The following is a 22,160-nucleotide window of genomic DNA, read 5'->3' on the forward strand; positions in this document are numbered from 1 at the left end:
AGGCCAAAAGCTACACCCTCTACCCTCCCAAACAAAACAAATCCCCAGAAAGGGTCCACTGGGTACGGGATATTATTATTTAGATTCTAATGTATCTCTAAAAGATACTACTAATAACCAGTAAACCAGAATGTTATATATATATACATTCTGTAAGCACTTTATTTTTTCAACCAGTCGAAACATTTTAGGAAAATGTTTAAAAAAAAAAAAAAAAAAGAACATTTCACATAAGGGAATACAGCCATAAAAAGAAAGTATTTTCCAGTCAGGTGATATCAAAGCTGAAATGAGGGTTGTTTTAAAAATAACACTTTCAGTTCTCAAATACCTGTGAAAATGCATCCTATGCTGCTTTACAACATATTCACCTAATTTTCTTTTCCTGAGAGTATAATTTAAATTGTTTGTATTACCTACCCTATGCAAACTAACTAAAAAAGAGGAATTCCTGATATACTGGTAACAGATAGAAACTAGGCTTAAATTGACATTTTCTCATCCAAATGAAGTAATACTTAAAATTAAAATAAATAACAAGAAAAATTAAATATACGATATATGAGTGTGTACATATACATACACACATACACATATATATGAACAGATATACGTACAGATATAAATAGATAAGTATATAGCCATTTCACATATACAAAAATCTGTATAGGTTAAGTGCCTTGCGTATAGCAGGTACTCATAAGCAACTGACTGAAGCATGAATGAATAGTAATGAAAACTTAATATTTTTATATAAAAATACCTGATAGATTCAGTATCTATGTGCACAGGTGCTATCCTCTCCAAGAGAAACTTGATCATCTCCAGGAAAGGATTTGTAGGCTGTTTGGGGTTGCCCAACTTCTTAGTTATTTCACGCTGTAAGGCAGATTTTTTTTAACTATTACAAAAATATGTTTAAAAAATTACATCACATTAAAATATTAAGAATCTAAAATAATTAAAACCATGTAATACTGGTGTTGGAATAAACAAATCAACAATTGAAGGAGTCCAGAAAAACAAACTAAATTAAAAATTTTGCATAAGGTAACATTTCAACTAACAAGAAAAAAAGATGGATTATTCAATGTACTGTGTTGAAATAACTGAACAGACATTCTGAATAAAAACAGATCCCTATCTCATACCTTATGCCACAAACATTCCAAAAAGATAAAAACAAATACAAAAGAATAAAACCAGGTTCAGTGGAGACACAAACTTCAGAGAGTAAAATTATCAGGGAAGCTTTTTAAAACAACAGATTCCTGGACCTCATTGTGAAGATTAGTCAATCTGGGGTGGAGCCAAGAATCATCTTTTTTTTTTTAAGCCTCTTGGAAGATGCATGGGCAACAGATTGAGAAATATTGACATTAGTAAATACTTTCATTGACTTGCAATAGAATGGAGTTGTGTAAGCAGGACATAAAATGCAAAAACCCTGAAGAGTCTGCTGATAGACTCAGCTACATAAAACTATGGTATGTAAAGGACATCATAAACAAAATCAAAGGGCAAACTACAATGAGAGAAAATTATTTGCAGCTTAATTAACATACATGACTAACAAATCAATAAGATAAAACAAATGTCATTCCAGAAAAATAGGCAAAGACTAAAAACACACAATTTACAAAAAATATATAAATGGCTAATATGCCCAAGAAGAAAAAATGGTCAGATGATTAGCAAACAAGAATACAAATCCTACCAAAATAATTATGTTTTTCTGAGTTCTGGTTCTTTCCAATAATGATAGAAGCCAATACTGAATCTATACTAAAGAAATAATCAAGACTGTGAAAAATTATTTGGCTATAAAGATACTAAAGTGTTCTTTAAAAACTGGGAAAAAACCTAAATGTGTAACACAGTGGACTGTTCAATAATTATGGTACATATATTCAATGGTATGCTACACTGCTATTCAAGACTAATAAAAATAAGTAAAATGTACAATGCTGTAATATATGATCTTATTTTGGAAGATATACACCATAATATTAACAGTAATTGTCTCTATAAAGGGGTTATAGTTTACTGTCATTTTTGTGATATTTTACATAATGAATATAAATTTCACATAATGAATACAAAATTCACATAAATGAATACAAATTATTTTATTAAAGGTGTCAAAAATTTACATAATGAATATTATGTAAAATAACGCATATTTTAAAATGTGCTGTTTTATATAATGAATATACATTCTACATAATGAACATACATTATTTCCTTAAAGAAGTCAAAAAAGGTTTGGGGGCTTCTTCAAACATTAGCTCTTTTTGTTTTTGTTTTGTTTTGTTTTTTTTATGAGAGAGAGAGAATCTTAAGCAGGCTCCACACCCAGTATGGAGCCCAACGTGGGGCTCAATCTCAACCCTGAGATCATGACCTGAGCCAAAATCAAGAGTCTGACACTTAACCAACTGAAACACCCAGGTGCCCCAAACATTAGCTCTTTTTATTTTTTATTTTTTTTAAAGATTTTATTTATTTATTTGTAAGAAAGAGAGAGAGAGAGAGAGAGAGAGCATGAGGGAAGAGGGGCAGAGGGAGAAGCAGGCTCCCTGCGGGACTCAATCCCAGGACCCCAGGATCATGACCTGAGCCAAAGGCAGACGCTTAACCGAATGAGCCACCCAGGAGTCCCAACTCTTTTTAAATGTCTCTCCTTACCACACAGCCTTCAGCCTGCTTGCAGGAGCATGTTGGACTAACAAGTACTTCTAACTGTTTTCTTATTTTCTCATCATCTTCCAACACCTGTGTGAACTTCTTCATGAAATCCTGAGCCTTACCAGGATCTGGCAAATTTCCTTAAATAAATTAAAATTCAGTAAAAATACGATTTTAGAAATTTCTCAAAATAATAAAAGATCAACATTTTTCATTTTTATTACTTTGATTAATAATCCTAATTTACAAATTCGGTTTAGTTTAATTAGAAGTTGTGGAACAACTTCAATAGTCAATTTTCACAAAATTCTGCTCTCTAGAAATATGAAACAAGATCACTGTGAAGGAACATCTTTGCAGGAAAAGATTGAACTGGCTATTTCTAAATAACCCCTTATAATATTTAAGGGCACTAAATGTCAACCTGAATGATACCAATTTATTACTGTCTCCTTGAGCTTGTTGTGTACATTGTTCTCTTGTAACTTCCAACAAGAGATCAGTAAGTTTTACCTTTAAGAAACTATTTTCCTGTATTGTATTAATTTGTTAAACCATCCAGAGATAATTCATATACACATGCTATCAGTCAATAAAACATGCTGAGCAAAATGTTTCAGGTGTTACTGTCGGCTGTGTCATTATTGCATGAGAAAGGATAAATCCTTGTAGAATCAAAGATGATTTCTATACCACTCTCCTAATATACTGATGTATCAAAACACTTATAGTGTTTATAGCTAGTAAAATGCTGATCCCAGTGTCTTCTGGGGGGGAGGGGTGGCTACTCACAACTGTTATAGAGGACCAGACTAGGATACTTCCAATAACAGAAATTATAATATAGAACTATGGATTATAATAAAAATTGTAGAAACTCAACTAAATCTTAAAATATAAATGCAGTAAGTGCAGTCTTCAAGTTCATATACAACTTTGAAAGTCCACTTTAAGTCTCAGCTAGATCACTGAGGATAATAAGAACAAAGTGTCCCTATTATAAATACTTGACTGTATGATCTCTTCATGTTTCTATAATACAAAAAAATCTACTGTACTGTCTTCAAATAATTTTGGAAGATGTCACTTTACAGCCCCTCCATAATGTACAGGCATCACACTAAAGGTTACAATAAGGTTTACTATTCAAGAAACAAATAGACTTGGGGGGGGGAGTGGGAGGAAGAGAGAGAGAGGGAGAAGGGAGGGAGGAAACAAATAAAAAAACCCTTTAATTCGGCATTCTACAAACGTACTTGACCATGAAACCCTTTTTTCTAACAATACTATTAGCACCTACAGGATACTAGCATTCCTCAGAACAGAATTTGGGAAAACAGATAAGGGTAAAAAATAGAAAATTATAGATGACCTCCTTTAAGAGAGAGTATCCACAGCCAAACAAAAAGGAGACAGTTATTAAAAACAGCAGAAAATCACTTGCTAAAGAAATTGAAAACTAATTTATGTTTAACTGCCCAAGACTAAAAGATATTTTGGTCTTAAAGCCTTACTCATGCTAAAACTCCTGTCAGTCTAAAACTCAGTTAATTCGGTTACTGTTCTCTTCAGTATTTGAGCATTACTTCCATACACATCTTGGAATATTTGTTAACATCTCAGAAATCCACCTAAGATAGATCTCTTCACTATTCCCAAGTGGAAGCTCAGTAGAAATGTTCCTCCAGGTGTTCCCGATATTCCCTTTGTCCATGTGCTACACTATACAAAGTGATCTCTAAAGCAGGAGGAAAAGCAAATGCCCTACAAAAACAGCTACTTTACCCATTCCCTGCACTGAACAAAAGAGATGTGCTACACAATCCTTTTGTATTTACTGTTAAATGCAATTAAATAACGTTTTGTTTGAAATCACTGGAAAGCAAAAAAGCAAATTAGTATTTTTTTTCAAAGAAGCTCTTTTGTACTTATTATGTATACTTTGCTCTAAAATTTGGCTTAGAACGAAATTAGCTTCAAATAGAGTCACATTAGAGCAACCAACACCAAAGCACAGATTCAGTTTTCACAGTAAGCTTATGTAACAGTTTGAATGAATTCCCAAAAATAAATTTATGTAATAAATCCTTTCTCCAGTTCCTGCTCATACCAGCACAAAAAGAAAAATTCTGTGTAGCAAAGTAAATGAAAATTTAAAAAAAGAAGAAAAGCTAAAGCTGTCTTGAAAAAAAAAATCAGAAACATTTTATACTCTTTTCCTATATTATCATAGCCAAAAATGAAAACTCCATGAAATACTTTAAATTATCAAAAAGAAATATTTCAATTAAACCTTAAATTCTACATGTAATATTTGAAATAACTTACTTGTAATAACCATCACTTTTGAAAATATGGCCTTGACACTGGCGTCTGTCTGTAAATCACACACAAAAAAAGCAAAATTAACATTTCCTAACAATAATCTTCATTATACCCTTCAGAAAATTAGATAAGAAGAACCAGGCCCATGCCCTGACCACCACAGCTGTGAGCTCCCTCTTGAGCTACGTTTAAACTCCGAAGTGAATGAAAGGTGAATGCTCTGCTGTCGTCATCTCTTCCCCCTCAGCCTGTTTTGTCATCCTCTAAACAAAAGGAGACTACTACACCAACCTTTTGAAACAGGGAGATATTTTGTTTTTTCTAGCAATGAAACAAGGCAACTAAGTGTAAAAAAGGAACAAAATAACCTGGTTTTCAAATTTTAAGCTTATCTCAAACAAAAAGTTCACAAGTATATAATTCTGAATGACTTGAGGTGTTCCTAAAATTTTTAAGCCTGAGGATTATGAGGCATAGTCATGAAGCTTACGGGGAAGATACTGGATATAGACAATTTTAAAAAGCTGCCAATGACATGTACAAAAGATTTTTTCCAAGAGTGCTACTTACTTGCTTTATCAACTTAGCATTATTTCAGTGAATGAATGTGTTCACCACACTGTACCCCATGTAAAGTCACACGTACAAATGATGGTTTCTAAGAGTGCTAGTTATTCATTGCATCAAGTTAGTGTTATTTCTTTAAAAAGAGATGCCTTTGAGCAACTCTATAATACACTGAACTAGAAAAACATTGGTGTGAAGGCAACAAATCAAATAAATACACAAATAAACCATCCCTATTCACAAGGAGCTTCCTAAGAGGAAGCGAGAGACAAAACATAAAATACAAGAGTTAATTCCCAAATATTTGGAATTTAAAGTATTTGAATATATCTGTCTAGAATCATGTAAGATTTCTGTTGTTTAATTTGGGGAGAAATAGGTACTGCTGGGCTGTCAAGAAGTTGATCCACATGAAAAAGAAACAGCATCAACAAAAGTACAATTCTAGAAATAATGTCACTTTGAGTGACACTGAGCAAATGAATTTAATTAAATAAAGTAGAAGGGCTACAGTGCTGAACTAAATAAGAATATTTATCAGACTGAATAATGAAGAAGGCAAAGAAACATTCACTGATTAATAAGCATGTAAGAGTCTTCCTAGTAAAATAGGAAGAAATACAAACACCCAAAGGATAAACACAGCTTTGCATTTTTTCTACCTTTAACTCTATAATGTCTACTATATTTCTTGGTATAAAATGAATACTAAGTAATAAGAGACTATTAATTCTCCTCTCATTAGGATTCCACTTTGGGCTACCATCTTCTTCCATTTGGTTTCTGCTTCAACCTCACATCACATTAATGAGAATTCCCTCTTTAACCTGGACAACTCAGTAATTATTTTAAGACAATTTAAAGGAAAATTCCACAAAGTAGAAGACATTAAAACATTTTAATTGAATTGAGATGTATTTTGTTATTTCACATGAGAATGAAGTCATGAGACCCTCCCGAGTTGCTATCAACAGGCAAGGGGAAGAAGTTCCCACTAAATAAATTTTAAAGGGACAGTGAGAGTCAAAAACAAAGTTATTTTTTATTAGTCTCACACATCATGCTGTTCAACATATGATCTGCACACTTAACATACTACTCTACTGCTATTATATGACTTCAATAATGCCTAAAATCAGGAATAGTTTTATATACATGCATATAAAAACATCTGGTATTTTTAATTAACACCTTTGCAACTTTGACCAAAAGGAAGTAAATTAATACAGCTCTAGGTAGCAAACAAGAGCACTTTATCCAGAGCTTAACTGAAATACACTAACTTACTGCATTAGAACACTGACTGAAAATACATGTTTATTGGCTGAAGCACACTAACTTAATCGGAAGTTTTCCAATTTTGTTCCTCGGCAAAGTACTGAAACAGCAGAATCACTACAATTAGTTTTAAGTTATCTATTATAAGAAAAAACTTATTCTAGCAGGTTCAATAATTACAGGTTTCAATAAACCATAAACAAAGAGGTTACTATTCGCCTCCCCTTACATGAAACAACTCCTCTCTATTGACCTCTGTTCTATGAGCATGCAGTATATGGTTTTTTTTGGGGGGGGTTTCACTAAGGACTGAGAAGAAATTAAAAATAACAGTATATTGTTATTTTTGTATGTTATATATTTCCTTGGATGCAATTTAAAATGGCCACACATACTGCTTTTTTGATGAATTATAACTTTTATAGGTCTATATACAACACTCTCAAACAACATTCTAGGGAAAAAGAACACCCAGAATCATTCTAAAAGTCTAAAAACTAAAATATAATTCATCATCTGGATGAATACCACCATTAACTTATAATTATGAAAACCAAGTAGTACATTAACATTACTGTAATATTAATTATAAGTAAAAATATAAAGATATGAAATTAAAATTACATGACATTAAAATTTTCTAAAACCACAAGACTATACAATGGGAGCATTTTAGTGTGGCAAGAGAGAATGCAATTTTACTCTATTTTCTGTGCTTTCAAGGATATGGAGCCATTTTCTGGTTTTTTTAAAGCCACAAAAAAACTTTAATTCTGAATGCAAAGAAATACATTCTCTTTCCTGTTGGGTATCACCTTTTATAGATATAGTAAGTGTAAACTTTAAATTTTTCTATGCAATAAGTTTCTTAAAGATTTCATTGTTCTAAATTAGAGATGATAGTTTCTGGAGTAGAACAGTTCCACACAGTAACAGTTGTTCAACACCACTGTAGCAATGGTAAGGAGTAACTGAAATACATGCGTTTTACAAAACTTATCATCAAAGGAAAATTTTCATTAAATTTGACTTACTTTGGGTTGCTTAATTAAGTCAAGCAAATCCTTCACTTGATGCCGGAGCAGATTTTGACATTTCCACATTTCATTCAGTGCTCTGCAAAACACAAACACATAAATTTAAATAACAAAACAATAAAAATCCTTCCAGAATATTCCAAATACATTGTTTTTAAGTTCAAATTAAAAAAAGAGATGACAGAGATGAGATAAAATTCACAGAACTAAGCAACTGATGATGTATGGAACAAAAGGGAAGAGGTACGAACACGTGAAGGGATATCTGTATCAAAAAGAACATAAGTGGTTGTTTTTTGTTTTGTATAAAAATAGGGAAGAGCTATCATTAACTGCAACATGTGTATAAACTAGGATAAAGGAATTACCTACAGAGATTATAAACTTGAGAAACAAAGGAATATTTGATGGAGTAAGGTCCTGCAGTGGGCAGGATGAAAAGGAATCAAAGCCACAAACAGAAGAGTTCTAGTGCTGAGAGAATGGGATATACTTTTTCCTAAAACAGAAATATTTATATTGTAACTTTGTATATTACATGTTTATGTATATTACAAAATGTAGATTATGTACTTATAGGTAAATATACATAGTCATTATAATAAGATTAAAATGTATAAACCAAACCGATGTAAAAAAAAAATAAGCTCTCACTTGTTTTATTTAATCCTCAAATTCTGTTGAGAGGTAGAATCTATGTGTTTAGATTTTTTTAAAGATCTATTTATTTATTTATTTATTTGAGAGAGAGAAAGAGAGAGCACACATGTGAGTGGGGGAAGGAGAGAGAAGCTCAAGGAGACTCCCCACCCAGTGCAGAGCCCAAGAGGGGGCTTGATCTCAAAACCCTAAGATCATGACCTGAGCCAAAATCAAGAGTCGGAATCCCAACCAAATGAGTCATCTAGGCACCCCATGTGTGTAGATTTTTAAGGACTCACTGAGCTGTTACAGTTAACTAAATAATGTATTATATAAATTATATAAAACATTATTACCTATAATATATAACTATAATATATATTCTATATACTCCATATAAAATATATATTTATACTACATAAATTTGACATGTACATGTATTTATATCCTGTATATATTTATTAGGTTATATAAATATGTATTTACATATTACTATATGTAAGTGAATATTATTTTTATATGGCAAAATTTCTGATGTCCTCTTAATATTTTTTTCAGACAGAAATTGAAATCTAAAATTATACACTCAAGAAAATATGCAGAAATCATGAGAAATTAATGTTATTGAAATATTGTTACAGAATTCAGAACCACACATATTTTAATATTTGAAAAGGAAATTTTCCAAAACCAAATACTTTTCATTATTTTGTTTTCAATTACCTACACTTCATTAGCCTCCACTATCACACATATTAAGCACTACCATAAAACAGTAATATAGTACAAAAGCATATAAAACCACCTCTTTTTTTCATTGGCAAGACAATTGTTAAAAATTTTCATTTTCCTCAACACTCTGTTTTAAAAATACCTTTGGATACTTTTATGGAAATAGTTTAAATTTGGACACTTAAATGCCTTTACAGTGGTCATCTCAAAATCGTACTTGGCAAAGCAACAGCATTTTATCTTAGAAGTTAAATTTATTTTTTTTAAAGATTTTATTTATTTATTCATTTGAGAGAACGAGAGAGAGAGCATGAGAGGGGGGGAGGGTCAGAGGGAGTAGCAGACTCCCTGCCGAGCAGTGAGCCCGATGCGGGACTCGATCCATGGACTCCAGGATCATGACCTGAGCCGAAGGCAGCCGCTCAACCAACTGAGCCACCAAAATAACTATACTGTTTTCAAGTTATTAAATTTCCATTAAAAATTTAATTGAAACACTTTAAGAATGTACACAGTAAAAATGACCAGTATACAGAGGACTGTAAAAATCTAGTAACTAAGAGTTATGTAATTAAAATAATTTTCAAAGAAACAGTAGTCATCTGTGAAATTACTTCTGAACTCCAAAGTCAATGAATTGTCTCTTGCTTCTTAACACTTCATCATTACTTACAACTTCTGACAGGCCTGGATTTTGAAACTTGCCTTCACTTAAAATACTTAAAATAAAGCAGGAATTATTACACCTCTAATAGCTATTTGTTAATTTAAAGATGAAATCTCAAGCAACTCCAAAGCTCCATTATAAACTATGATGGCTATAGTGTAAATCAAAAAGTAACCATCACTAAGATTTTGTATTGTAATGTATTTTTAGGGAAACCATCCTCTCAAGTACTTTAATAAAATTATCTTAAGCAGCAAAGACAATTTATCCTTGTGCTTGCCTTCCTAAATAATCCTTAAAAAAGAAAAAAAAAGTAGAAATAATTTTACAACAGGAAGACAAATATAATTTAATATGAGCCTGAATTCCAGCTTTGTCACTAAATAAACATGAAAAATTTGATTAGAGAATGGATATTCTTAGTTATTACCTGTCTAGTCTTCTCACTAGGGCTTTGCACTAACTCAAAGAAAAAGACAGCTACCATCGGGTGGCTGTCAGAAACCTGTACAAATGTTGAAGAGAACCTCTCCTCCAATATTCTGCTCCCAGTTGGCAAAACTGCCCACCAGACACAGCAGTACAAAAACGGTCTAGATGAAAGCCTGCCTAACGAAAGACATCACATTCAGGACACCTGAAACTACCACTAACTCTTGTCATTAACAGTTGTTCTAGGAAGCCTGGGGGAGGTGGCAACACACATCATGATCGGAGAGTACTCAAGCCTGCCTCTGCTCTCTTTTTCACTAATCAAGATATTTAGTGGGACACCTGGGTGGCTCAATCGGCTAAGTGTCCAACTCTTGGTTTGGGCTTGGGTCATGATCTCAGGGTTGCGGGATCAAGCCCCATGAGTGAGGCTCCCCACTCCGTGGGGAGTGTGTTTGAAGATTCTATCCCCCTGCCTCTCCCCCTTGCGCAGGCACGTGTGCATGTGCACACTTTCCCTCTCTCAAATAAATGAATCTGAAAAAAGAAAAAAAAAAGATAGTTAACTTATGGGCTTACCCAAAATTGATACACATCAAAAATTTTAAATATAGGAAGTATTTTGTCTTCCCCAAAAGAACATGGTCACAGAATAAAATATATGGTTCTTTCATAAGAAAGATCTTATCAAACAAGTTCTCACCATGAACCTGCCTGCCAAGCAGCTATTTTTAAGTGCCTTTCAAACTAATTAGAGATTATAAATTCAAATGAATTCTGAGCTAGAATAATAATGTAAATGAATAAAGTAGGACAGATGTTACAATACAGAGTGGTGAGGACTGTGATAGGATTAAAAACATTATTGAAAATATCAAGATTATTACTATTCGGGAAAATGAATAAATAAAAGATGAGACAAAATTTAAAGACCCAAAAGATTTACAAAAAATAAGATGTCTAATAATGTCTAGAAAGACAAAGAAAATGAATGACCAACAAGCTATATATATTATGGATGAATCTTAGGAACATAAGAAAATGGGGGGAAAAGGTCACAGAAGACTATATCCACAATTCACTTTCATAATGTTCAAAAATAAGCAAAAATAAATATTATGAGGGATACATATACATAGATATGATGAAACTATGTTTTACTTTATTTTGATAAAACTATTGTTTAAAGATTTATTTATTTATTTGAGAGAGAGAAACAGAGAGCAGGGGGAGGGGTAGAGGGAGAGGGAAAGAAGCAGACTCCGCATGAGAGTGGAGCCCAACATGGGGCTTGATCCCAGGACCCTGAGATCATGACCTAAGCTGAAATCAAGAGTCCGTCACTTATCTGACTGAGCCACCCAGATGCCCCATGATAAAATTATTTTTTAAAAAGGAAATGAAAAATACGTAATTAAGGTTAGTGGTTTCCTCTGGGTGAAAGACAGGAGGATGAAAGGGAGAAGAGTTCACAAGTTGGCTGTAGATTCACAAATATATTTACTTTATTACTATGCTTCAAAACTCGTATGTGATTTCTTTGTGTGCATTAAATACTTCATAACAATAAATGTAAAGACTTTTGGAGAAATAAATCACAAATGTAAAGTTAAAAGTATTAAAGTAAAATGTTAAGTATTAGATTTACAGTTGGTTAGTTAATTCCAAAATGTTGGTTAAAATTAAAAAATCATTTAAAAAATATTATAAATACCTTAAGTGTTTTAACTTAAAACAGAGAAAAATCTATTCACTTACCAACCATTTTTGCAGAATCTATTGGTCCATAGATTGGAATTTACTTTCAACTTTTCCATGGCATTATTTTTCAGTGTATCTCTTGTGATTAGCATTTTTACTTTTTAATTCAATCAAACATACTTGTTATTTAAATGATGAGTGATATCTGATATATGTAGTTTTTTTTTAAGATTTATTTATTTGAGAGAGAGAAAGTGCACAAGCCAGCAGGAGTGCAAGGCGGGGGGGGGGGGGGGCAGTTGCAGGGCTGGATCTCATGACCCAGAGATCATGACCTGAGCCGAAATCAACAGTCGGATGCTTAACTGACTGAGCTACCCAGGCGCCCCGATCGACACACACACACACACACACACACACACACACACACACACACACACACACACACACACACACACACACACACACACACACACACACACACACACACACACACACACACACACACACACACACACACACACACACACACACACACACACACAGTTTTTTAACTGCTATTTAGTGTTTTCGATTTACAATTATGTTTCTTACAGTTTTCATTAATTCTTTTTTGGTCCTATGGTTTTGGAAGCCAACATTCTAATTCTGTTCTTTCAGAGCAACTCAAATTTTTAATTCGTACACTTAATTTACAGCCTAATTAACAATATCTGTCCTCACTCTTCTATGATAAAAGAACCACAGAACATTTTAGCTACCATCTTACATGCCGTTATCTGATAGGATCCACCTAGTATTCAAAACTTTTCACAAAGGCACAGCACCAATCAATCAGAACAGGTGGCAGTAGAACAAGGGCCTGAAGGTCCTTCTGCTGTGCCCAGGCACAGGCGAAAGTGGGGTGGGGAGAAGATCCCAGGGACTCTCAAGACATCTTACATACTGTTCCAAGAAGTGTGTGCTGGCTAAATATCAGCCAGATGCTAACCTACTTTTTAATGTACACCTCCTTCCCTTGTAAAAAAAACTTTGTTGTTATTATTATTGTTTTTATAGGCATTGATTATTTAGACCTGCAAAAGTGTTTGAAAATTTTGTCACTTTTTACATCCTATTCCTTCCTTCTGAATTTCCTTTTTTACCAAGAGAAATTACTATTCTTTAGTAATTTTCTCAAGTAGGATATATGAGTGGTGAACTCTCATTTTTTGCTTAAGAGTGTCTTTCATTCTTACTCATGAATGGCAGGTGAGCTGAGTCAGAAGCCTAGACTATGATTTGACACAGGTTGTCTCAAATAGGGATGGAGTGGGGAGTGTGCTATGTATCTTATTCTCATTCATTCCAAGAAGCCATCAATTGCACCATGAAGATAAGGATGCACTCTAATTCTAGAGGTGTTAGCATATGACAATTGTATGCTTTAAAATCAATTAAATATGGTAGTAACATATTTTACTGTATGCAGTATAAAAAGAATGAACTTTGGAACCAGGTAGAGTTCAAATCCTGACTCTGTCTCTTACTACTTGTGTGATTTTGTGCAAGTTAACTGACCTCTGGAATTCAGTTCCTCATGTGAAAAATAGGAAAAAATATCACATGAGGGGTTGGCAAGCTTTTCTATAAAAGGCCAGATAATAAATATTTTAAGCTTTATGGACAGTCTCTGTTGAAACTACTCAATTCTTCTGTTAAAGCACAAAAGCAGCCATTGATAATATAAACTCCTCTGCCTGAAATACAGCAGATAATAAGAAATTTACATTCTCCCCTCTACGACTTTTTTTCAATGTTTCTATGAAAGGTGTAATTGGCACATATAATAATTTCCATGCAAGAAGTCAAAAGTCCCATTAAGCAGAGGTAGGAATGAAAATTATATGCAGCTCCTTAGACTTCCAATTTCTGAACATTTAATCCCCCACTTTTTTTTTTTAAGATTTTATTTATTTATTTGACAGAGAGACACAGTGAGAGAGGGAACACAAGCAGGGGGGAATGGGAGAGGGGAGAAGCAGGCTTCCCTCTGAGCAGGGAGCCCAATGAGGGGCTCAATTCCAGAACCCTGGGCTCATGACCTGAGCCAAAGGCAGACACTTAACAACTAAGCCACCCAGGTGCCCCTTAATCCCCCACTTGAACTACATTTGCTGGAATGCAAAGGACCTACATTTTCTAAAACCTAGAGCAAATCAATCTCTAGGTTTCAATTTCCTAACCATCAGTATGATTCCATTAGTAATGTCTCTTCCATGTCCAAAATGCCAATTCTGTATAAAGGCACTCAAAAGTATTTTCTGAATGAAAAATGGCCATTAAAATATATTTGTGCTTACCCGTATGCCAAACTATAACACTATGTTGAGGCTATGCAGCACAAAAATATGTACCCTACTGCCCTACAGCAAAATTCAAATGAGCATGAGGTCAAAATAAGGTGGTAGGATATTCTCAGTATGAACCTTAACGCCTTAAGGAAAAACAAACAAACAAAAAGGTACATCAATACTTCTTGAAACAACAATATGAATGTCTGGGGAAAAAAATCAAATCCTGAAAGATGCCATGTCAATCAGCTCTATTTTTTAATTGCTTACAAAAATCCTTGTTAATCTCATGTTGATAGCAGTACCTTTGAAAAAATAGCCAAGTATTTTATTGTGTCTGACCATTTAAACAATGTTTGTATTACATAAATTGTTAACATTTAAAAATACAGTTGTGGTTTTATTCCCCATAAAATCCAATACACTGAAAAAGATGAAAAGAACAAAATTTGACGTTTGAAACATACTTCACAGCATTTAAATCCAGTGTGGCATACAAGTAATATAAGCACTTCATCCGTTCTGTAGTTTCCAAATTGTGGGGAACCATGTACTGGGCAAAGATGCGTTCAACAAGCAATCTATAAAAACACAGAGAAGGTACTGTAATGATTTTTTTTACGTATTAAATTTGTATATAAAATTCCAAAACACACAAAGAATACATATAAAAAGTTTCTGCTTTCTAAATGGAGAGGAGATTTCAACTCAATGATTTCCTTCTAAAAGAAGAAGGGCTGAAAAAAGATTTAGCTGGATGTACGGGCAACAGCCCTATACCCAGCTAAGATAACTACCTCTGCATGACCTGGAGTGTATATGAGGGATTCAATTTCCTTATCTGAATAATAAAGTGTTAAAAAACCAGGTCCTTCCAAATGACAAATTCTACGCATCTCTAAGTTAAAATTATAAAGACATTTTTAAGATTCTTCCAAGTTTCTGGAGTAAGCAACATGAAAAGACCTGGTTAAAAGTTAAAATAAAAAGGTACTAGCAAATAATAATGCAAATCTCCATGCAATGATGCTGCACACTCAAAAAGTCTAAAAATGTCAATTTTATAAAAATAATAACCATGAAGTTCCTCAATGTTAACGTAAGATATCTAGTTCCTAGTTCCTAATAACTTTTAAAACTGTAAGGTGGCCTACTGGTTCTTAATTTTCTCATTCTCATCTATTATGGGTGAGACCATTTGGATCTAAAAATTTAAAATAAATCCAATCAAGTGAAATCCTGCAAGCAGGATTCACAGATCTATTTACTACTACTAAATGGTTAGGATCCATACAAGATCTAATCTTATACTGCAATAGAAAAATACAAAGATTATATTCAGATAATGTGTTTCAAATAAAATTATAAACTGTCTTTTTATTCTTCGGTAGAAACTGTTTATTTAAAATGTCTATAATCCAAAAGGCTTATTTTCATTTATTTGAAAACATTTTATTTGAAAAATAACCTATGAAATAAAATTTAAATTATTACACATTTCTACTCTTAAGTACAGCTCTGTTTAAAAATAGTATACAAAAATGAACATAAAAGCTGTATTCCTCCCTAAAGTTATATGTACATTACTGCTTCATTTATGGCTTTGGTGGAAGAAAACTAGTCACTCACTACCTTTAACTTGCAGTAAAAACTGAGAGACTTTAAAGTTATAAAGAAAACACTTTACCTAAAACAACAGATCAAAACAGCTTAATACACCAAAAGCACCATATATTTTAGATATGGTGTCCTTAACTTACCGATCATCAATACTATTTTGATAATATATATGTAGCAATTTGTCTTTGATCCATGAAATCTGTTTTGCAGCATCTTTTCCAGCTGCTGATTGTAAAGCATACTTCTTATAAATTTGGGCAAGTCCCATCATGGCTTCTTTGCGCACTCTCCACTTAAAGTAAAAACAAAAACGCTTTCTTAAAATTTAAAAATGCTCACATTATATTTCAGGAAAGTCTGTTTTCTTGTTTTTAAGTTGCTTTACACAATATATCTTCATCAATCCTCAGTTACTGGATATCAATTTATAATGACTATGAAAAAAAACACAACTATCATTTTAATACATCTACTATATAAGGTACAGAGATATCAACATGTATAAAGAATTCTAATGCATCTTAGACCCATTGTTACCCCTAAAAAACAAAAGTTAATCACCATCACATAAAGTCACTTAGAATTGGTAAGGGAAAGTATGCTACAAAATTTTAAAAGGCAAATAATGAGCTAATTGTGACCTATCCCTTAAACATTTTTTCCATTTATGGTGTATATTAAATATACTTCAATTAAAGGTACATGACATTGGTTTCATCAAATGTTGAGTAAACACACTCAGTTCATTTTGTATATCTAAGAATCAAGTTTAAGTGTAAGAGGAATGTATTCAACTATTTTTTTTAAATACATATTTGCTATAATATATCTAATACTGCTTCATTAACTTGGGATGAGTTTATTCTTTAATTTTACACAAACAGCACTATAATCAGTAAGATGTTAGTAATGTTTAGAACTTCATGAAGCTACACAGATGTCTTTTTTTTTCTTTGCAGTCTGTCATTCATTGTATATTCTTCTCTTAGTTTTTCTTTAAATTACTTACAGCAGATTAAGAACAGTCCTTATCTCAACCATCCACTGATACATATTAAAATAAAAGACTTCAAAAAGCTTTACTCATAAGAATTCAATTTGTTTGTAGGAATTTTCTAATTCTCTATATTATCTCTAATTCCCCAAACTGCTGCTTTAAGGAGAATTTAAAGATAGAGCATATTCTAATACTGCCAAGAACATAAACATATTCCATTATTTTTTGGTACCCAATTAATATTTGTATGAATGAACCAAGCAGCCCTATGATGAATACAACATGATTATCAAAAATTATGTGAATTTATGTGACCCCAACAATACACAGATACTTAGCTCAAATTCCAAGTCTAACAAAGAAAAAGATTAGTTGAACACTTAGAAGGTTGTTATCCTACCACGAGGCAAATCTCCTTTTCCTTCTTTATGCCTTTTGGACCTTTCATTAAAACCCTATGAGATATTCAATAAAGACAAGTCTAAATTTATTAGTTAAAATACGTTATTCCTAATACCTATACATTTGAAGAGAAAACTATGCAATTCCTGCCCATCTATTCTCTATCCACAACCAGCATTACCAAAGAGAGCATTAAATGATGAAGACAGCACAATCAACCTTATAAGCAACTATTAAAATGTCATAAAGTATTTACTAGTCAAAACTATTCACAACTACCAACAGGCCTCCCACTTTCTTTGCTAATTAACCCCCAAATACATCAATGATTTTCATCCTTCACCAAAATCACTCAAGCCTAAATCCAGTAAAACCCACACCAGAAAGGAAAGGCACTGGGGATGAGGAGGGAATGAACATTCACTCACATACTTTACTGAGTCTCTAATATACTCCAGGCAATATGAATACAAGAATAAGAAGACATGGTACCTCCTTAAGAAGTCAATGATTACTGAGTGCAGCAAGTGGGTGTTCACTCAAGAGGAAAGGTTTAGGGTCACAGAAGATAGGGCTGGAAGCATGCTGTTCTGCTAGGTTTAGCTGTGCTAAGTTGAAAACATGTTATTTTCTACTCCACAGAAATTATAACACAACCAGCTAAAAGACTATCAACTGATACCCATAGGAAAAGAAACAGAAGAGAGCCAACAACATAAGAAGTTGTGTCAGAGGCCATTACAAATCACTTATTAAAACTAGTGTCCAGGCTAAACATCTGACTACCATTTAGAGCCAACTCATTTTTAAGATGAGAATCTGAATTTAAAAATCTAACAAAATTTAATATAAAAAATAAAACCTCATAAATATTAAAATGCCCCCTAAAAAGGGCTAATTACACTTAAATCTCAATATTTCCAATGAAATACTATTAAAGTATTCAAAGTAAAAGCCTACTACTACTAATTATTATTCCTACTTACCCGTTTGTCTAAAGTTCTCTCTCTCACAAAATTAAGTAAGTGATCGTTGACCAGAAGAATATCCTTTTTAGCAGCCGTAACTATAGACACAATAACATCATGTCTAATAGCTTCTTCAGGGTCATGTGACCTCACTTTAAGATACTCTGAAAGACAAAATTTTATTTGATTAAAATGGAACTTTAACAATTAAAATGTTTTAAAAGATTGCATAAGTCCTTTGTAAGTAAATCACAACAAAATAAAACCTAAGTAGAAGGTTCAATGTTTCAAGAAAATTAAAAGCAGAGGAGGAAGGGGAGCAGAAATGAAGGTCAGTCCATTAGTTAAAATACAGTAGTTTACTTACATGCAACTGAGTACTAAAACCCCTACCCATTTGGGGGACAGGGTAGTTGTATTAAGGAGTTCTGAACCTCATTAACTAAACCATACAAATGAACTAAGAAGTATATGACTTTAAATATTTCATTTCTGTTTTTTGTTTAAATAGTTAAAATATCCAAGTCAAGTGGTTCTACTGGGAAAAGGCTAGAATATTTAAGCTTCTATCCCTTAACTAGGGAAACCCTGAGTAAGGTTTAGGAAAGAATAAAATTAAAATACCAGCCACCAAGAAATAAGATTATAGGGAAGACCATAAGGAAAGTTCAGGTAACTGGACTAAAAGAAAGGCAAAGGGAACAGAAGAAATTAAACATTTAACAGTTAAGAGTGGCTGGAGGAAGACCTTAAATTTAGTCAAAAACATGACAGCTCTGACCTGACACTAAGAAAGCTGAAAGAAAAAATTAACACTCTTCAGTAATGATATATTAGAGGCTTAAGGAAGAGATACCACAATTGAACATGAACATAACAAAATATTATTCCGCTTTTTATTTTAAGACTACCAGTAAGCTAAAATTTCATTGTTTGGATTTGGAGCAATATGTCTAGCCATGCCTATATACAGCAAATAGTGCTTATGATTGTAAATGGATTTACTTCCCTGTAAATTGACAGTTTAACAAATAATTACAATGCAAACACCCATAAAGCTACCGCCCAGGTCTTAAGCATTTTCACCAGAAGCATTCCATAACAGGAACTATTTCCAAAAATGAGAAAGACCATATGTTGCCAAAAAAAACCTTCTGAAATGTCATTTTACCTAACTCAGTAAAGAAAATTACTTTAAGTACTGATTTCAAATGGAGCCTGTTAAATACATCACAAGTTCATTTCCCCACCAAGATAAAGACAGTTTTATCTTTCACTTTACTTGTTTCAAGTGCAATAGATATTATACTCAGGTGCCACCAAGACAAAACCAATGAAAACACCATCAATTTTAAGATGCATCCCAATTTCCCTAAAACAAATCATTCATATTAAACAGATATATACAAGAGCTATTAACTTATAGATCCTAACTGTGCAGAGGAAGAGAAAAAAAGAGAAAGAAGAAATTCTTGATAGTTAGCATGACAAAGCAGCTATTAATACTCTTCACAATATGGCCAGGTCCCTCAAAATGTGGCTGAAGGCACAAGGATGAATCTCACAAACACACTGTCAAGAAAGGTAAGATAAACGTGTGTCTAACATATATTAATCTCAGCTCACTCCTGAAACCCTAAGAAAATGTCTTTTAAAAGGGACAAGTACAAGAGAAAAGATCATAGCAAAAGTGATTTTTCAACAAAACTGAGACAGATATATGACTTGTAAACAAAAGAAAAAGATGAAATCCAAAAAGGGAAGAAAATAATAAATAAGTTCATTTCCAGGGTAGAAGAACCATGAAAACATTTAGAAATTCAAGGCACCAAGCAACGAGAAAGGCAGAGATGAAGAATGCAGCCGGAAATATGAGGAATGGTTGAAAATGTGCATATAAAGTAGTTAGACCCCTAGGTTTTTCAGAGCTATCTTTTAGCCAACTACAAAAAACGTGCAGTTTATAGCAATACAGGCTTACCTCAAGAAGCAAGGAAAAACTCAAATAAACAACCTAACCTTACAGCTAAGAGTTAGAAAAACAAACAAAGCCCAAACCCAGGAAAAGGAAGGAATAATAACGATTAGATTAGAAACAAATGATATAGAAACTTAAAAAACAATAGAACAGAACAATGAAACCAAGAGTTGGTTCTTTGAAATGATCAACAAAATTAATAAATCTCTAGCCATCCAAAAAAAAAAGAGGACCCAAATAAATAAAATCATTAATGAAAGACGAGAAATAACAACCAACACCACGGAAATACAATTATAACAGAATATTATGGAAACCCATATGCCAACAAACTGGACAACTTAGAAGAAATGGTTATATGGAAACATGTAACCTACTAAAACTGAAGCATGGAGAAATAGAAAATTTGAACAGACCGATTACCTGCAATGAAATTGAATCTGTAATCAAAAAAAAAAAACTCCCAAAAAAAAAAGCCCAGGACCAGACAGCTTCATAGGCAAATTCTACCAAAGATTTAAAGAAGAGTTAATACCTATTCTTCTCAAACTATCCCAAAAAAAATAGAAGAGGAAGGAAAACTTCCAAATTCATTCTATGAGGCCAGTATCATCCTGATACCGAAACCAGATAAAGAAACCACACAAAAAAAGAATACTACAGGTCAGTATAAATGCATAGATGCATAAATCCTCAACAAAATATTAGCAAACCGAATCCAACAATATATTTAAAAAATCATACATCACGATGAAGTAGGATTTATTCCTGGGATGCGAGGATGTAAGGGCAGTTCAATATTCACAAAACAATTAACGTGATACATCACATCAGTAAAAGAAAGGATAAAAATCAAATGATCAAGGGCACATGGGTAGCTCAGTTAAGCGTCTGCCTTCGGGCTCAGGTCATAATCTCAGGGTCCTGGGATCAACCCTGCGTTTGGGCTCCCTGCTCAGCAGGGAGTCTGCTTCTCCCTCTCCCTCTGACGCTCCTCTCTGTTCATACTCTCTCTCTCTCACAAATAAATAAAATCTTTTTTAAAAATCATATGATCAGAAGCAGGAAAAGCATTTGACAAAGTACAAGATCCATTCATGATGAAAATCCTCTGCAAAGTAGGTCTAGAGGGAACATACCTCAACATGATAAAGGCCTTATATGAAAAACCCACAGCCAACATCATACTCAGTGGTGAAAATCAGAGCTTTTCCCCTAAGGTCAGGAACAAGACAAGGATGTACTTTTCCACTGCTTTTATTCAAAACAGTACTGAGACGTCCTAGCCACAGCAATCAGACAACATAAATAAAAGGCATCCAAATGGATAAGGAAGAAGTAAAACTTTCACTATCTGCGGATGACATCCTATACATACAAAACCCTAAAGATTCCACCAAAAAACCACCAGTACTGATAAATGAACTCAGTAAAGTCAAAGGATACAAAATCACTGTACAGAAATCTGTTGCATTCTTATACGCTAATAATGAAGCAGCAGAAAGTAAAATTAAGAAAACAATCCCATTTAAAATTGCACCAAAAACAATAAAATATCTAGGAATAAACGTAACCAAAGAAGTAAAAACCTGTACTCTAGAAACTATAAAAACACTGATGAAATCAATTCAAGATGACACAAAGAAACAGATATTACATGCTCATGGGATGGAAGAACAAATACTGTTAAAATGTCTATACCATCTAAAGCCATCTACAGATTTAGTACAATTCCTATCAAAATACCAGCATTTTTCACAAAACTAGAACAAACAACCCTAAAATTTGCATGG

The 22,160-nt window shown here is 33.1% G+C and overlaps 1 protein-coding gene across 8 annotated transcripts in view; it reads right to left on the minus strand.

Annotated features, from left to right (window-relative positions):
- PDS5B (PDS5 cohesin associated factor B) overlaps positions 1-22,160 on the minus strand; it is a 195,472-nt gene that overhangs the window by 75,429 nt on the left and 97,883 nt on the right. For all 8 annotated transcript variants that reach the window (XM_027590032.2, XM_027590030.2, XM_027590034.2 and 5 more), the window contains 7 exons: positions 18,408-18,553; positions 16,163-16,314; positions 14,870-14,983; positions 7,893-7,974; positions 5,017-5,065; positions 2,689-2,828; positions 764-879 (listed from right to left, as the gene is read on the minus strand). In XM_027590032.2, the coding sequence (XP_027445833.1) occupies positions 764-879; positions 2,689-2,828; positions 5,017-5,065; positions 7,893-7,974; positions 14,870-14,983; positions 16,163-16,314; positions 18,408-18,553 (799 nt within the window). The remainder of the gene's footprint in view (positions 1-763; positions 880-2,688; positions 2,829-5,016; positions 5,066-7,892; positions 7,975-14,869; positions 14,984-16,162; positions 16,315-18,407; positions 18,554-22,160) is intronic.

This window comes from Zalophus californianus, chromosome 3 (assembly GCF_009762305.2).
Source record: "Zalophus californianus isolate mZalCal1 chromosome 3, mZalCal1.pri.v2, whole genome shotgun sequence".
Lineage (NCBI taxonomy): Eukaryota > Metazoa > Chordata > Mammalia > Carnivora > Otariidae > Zalophus > Zalophus californianus.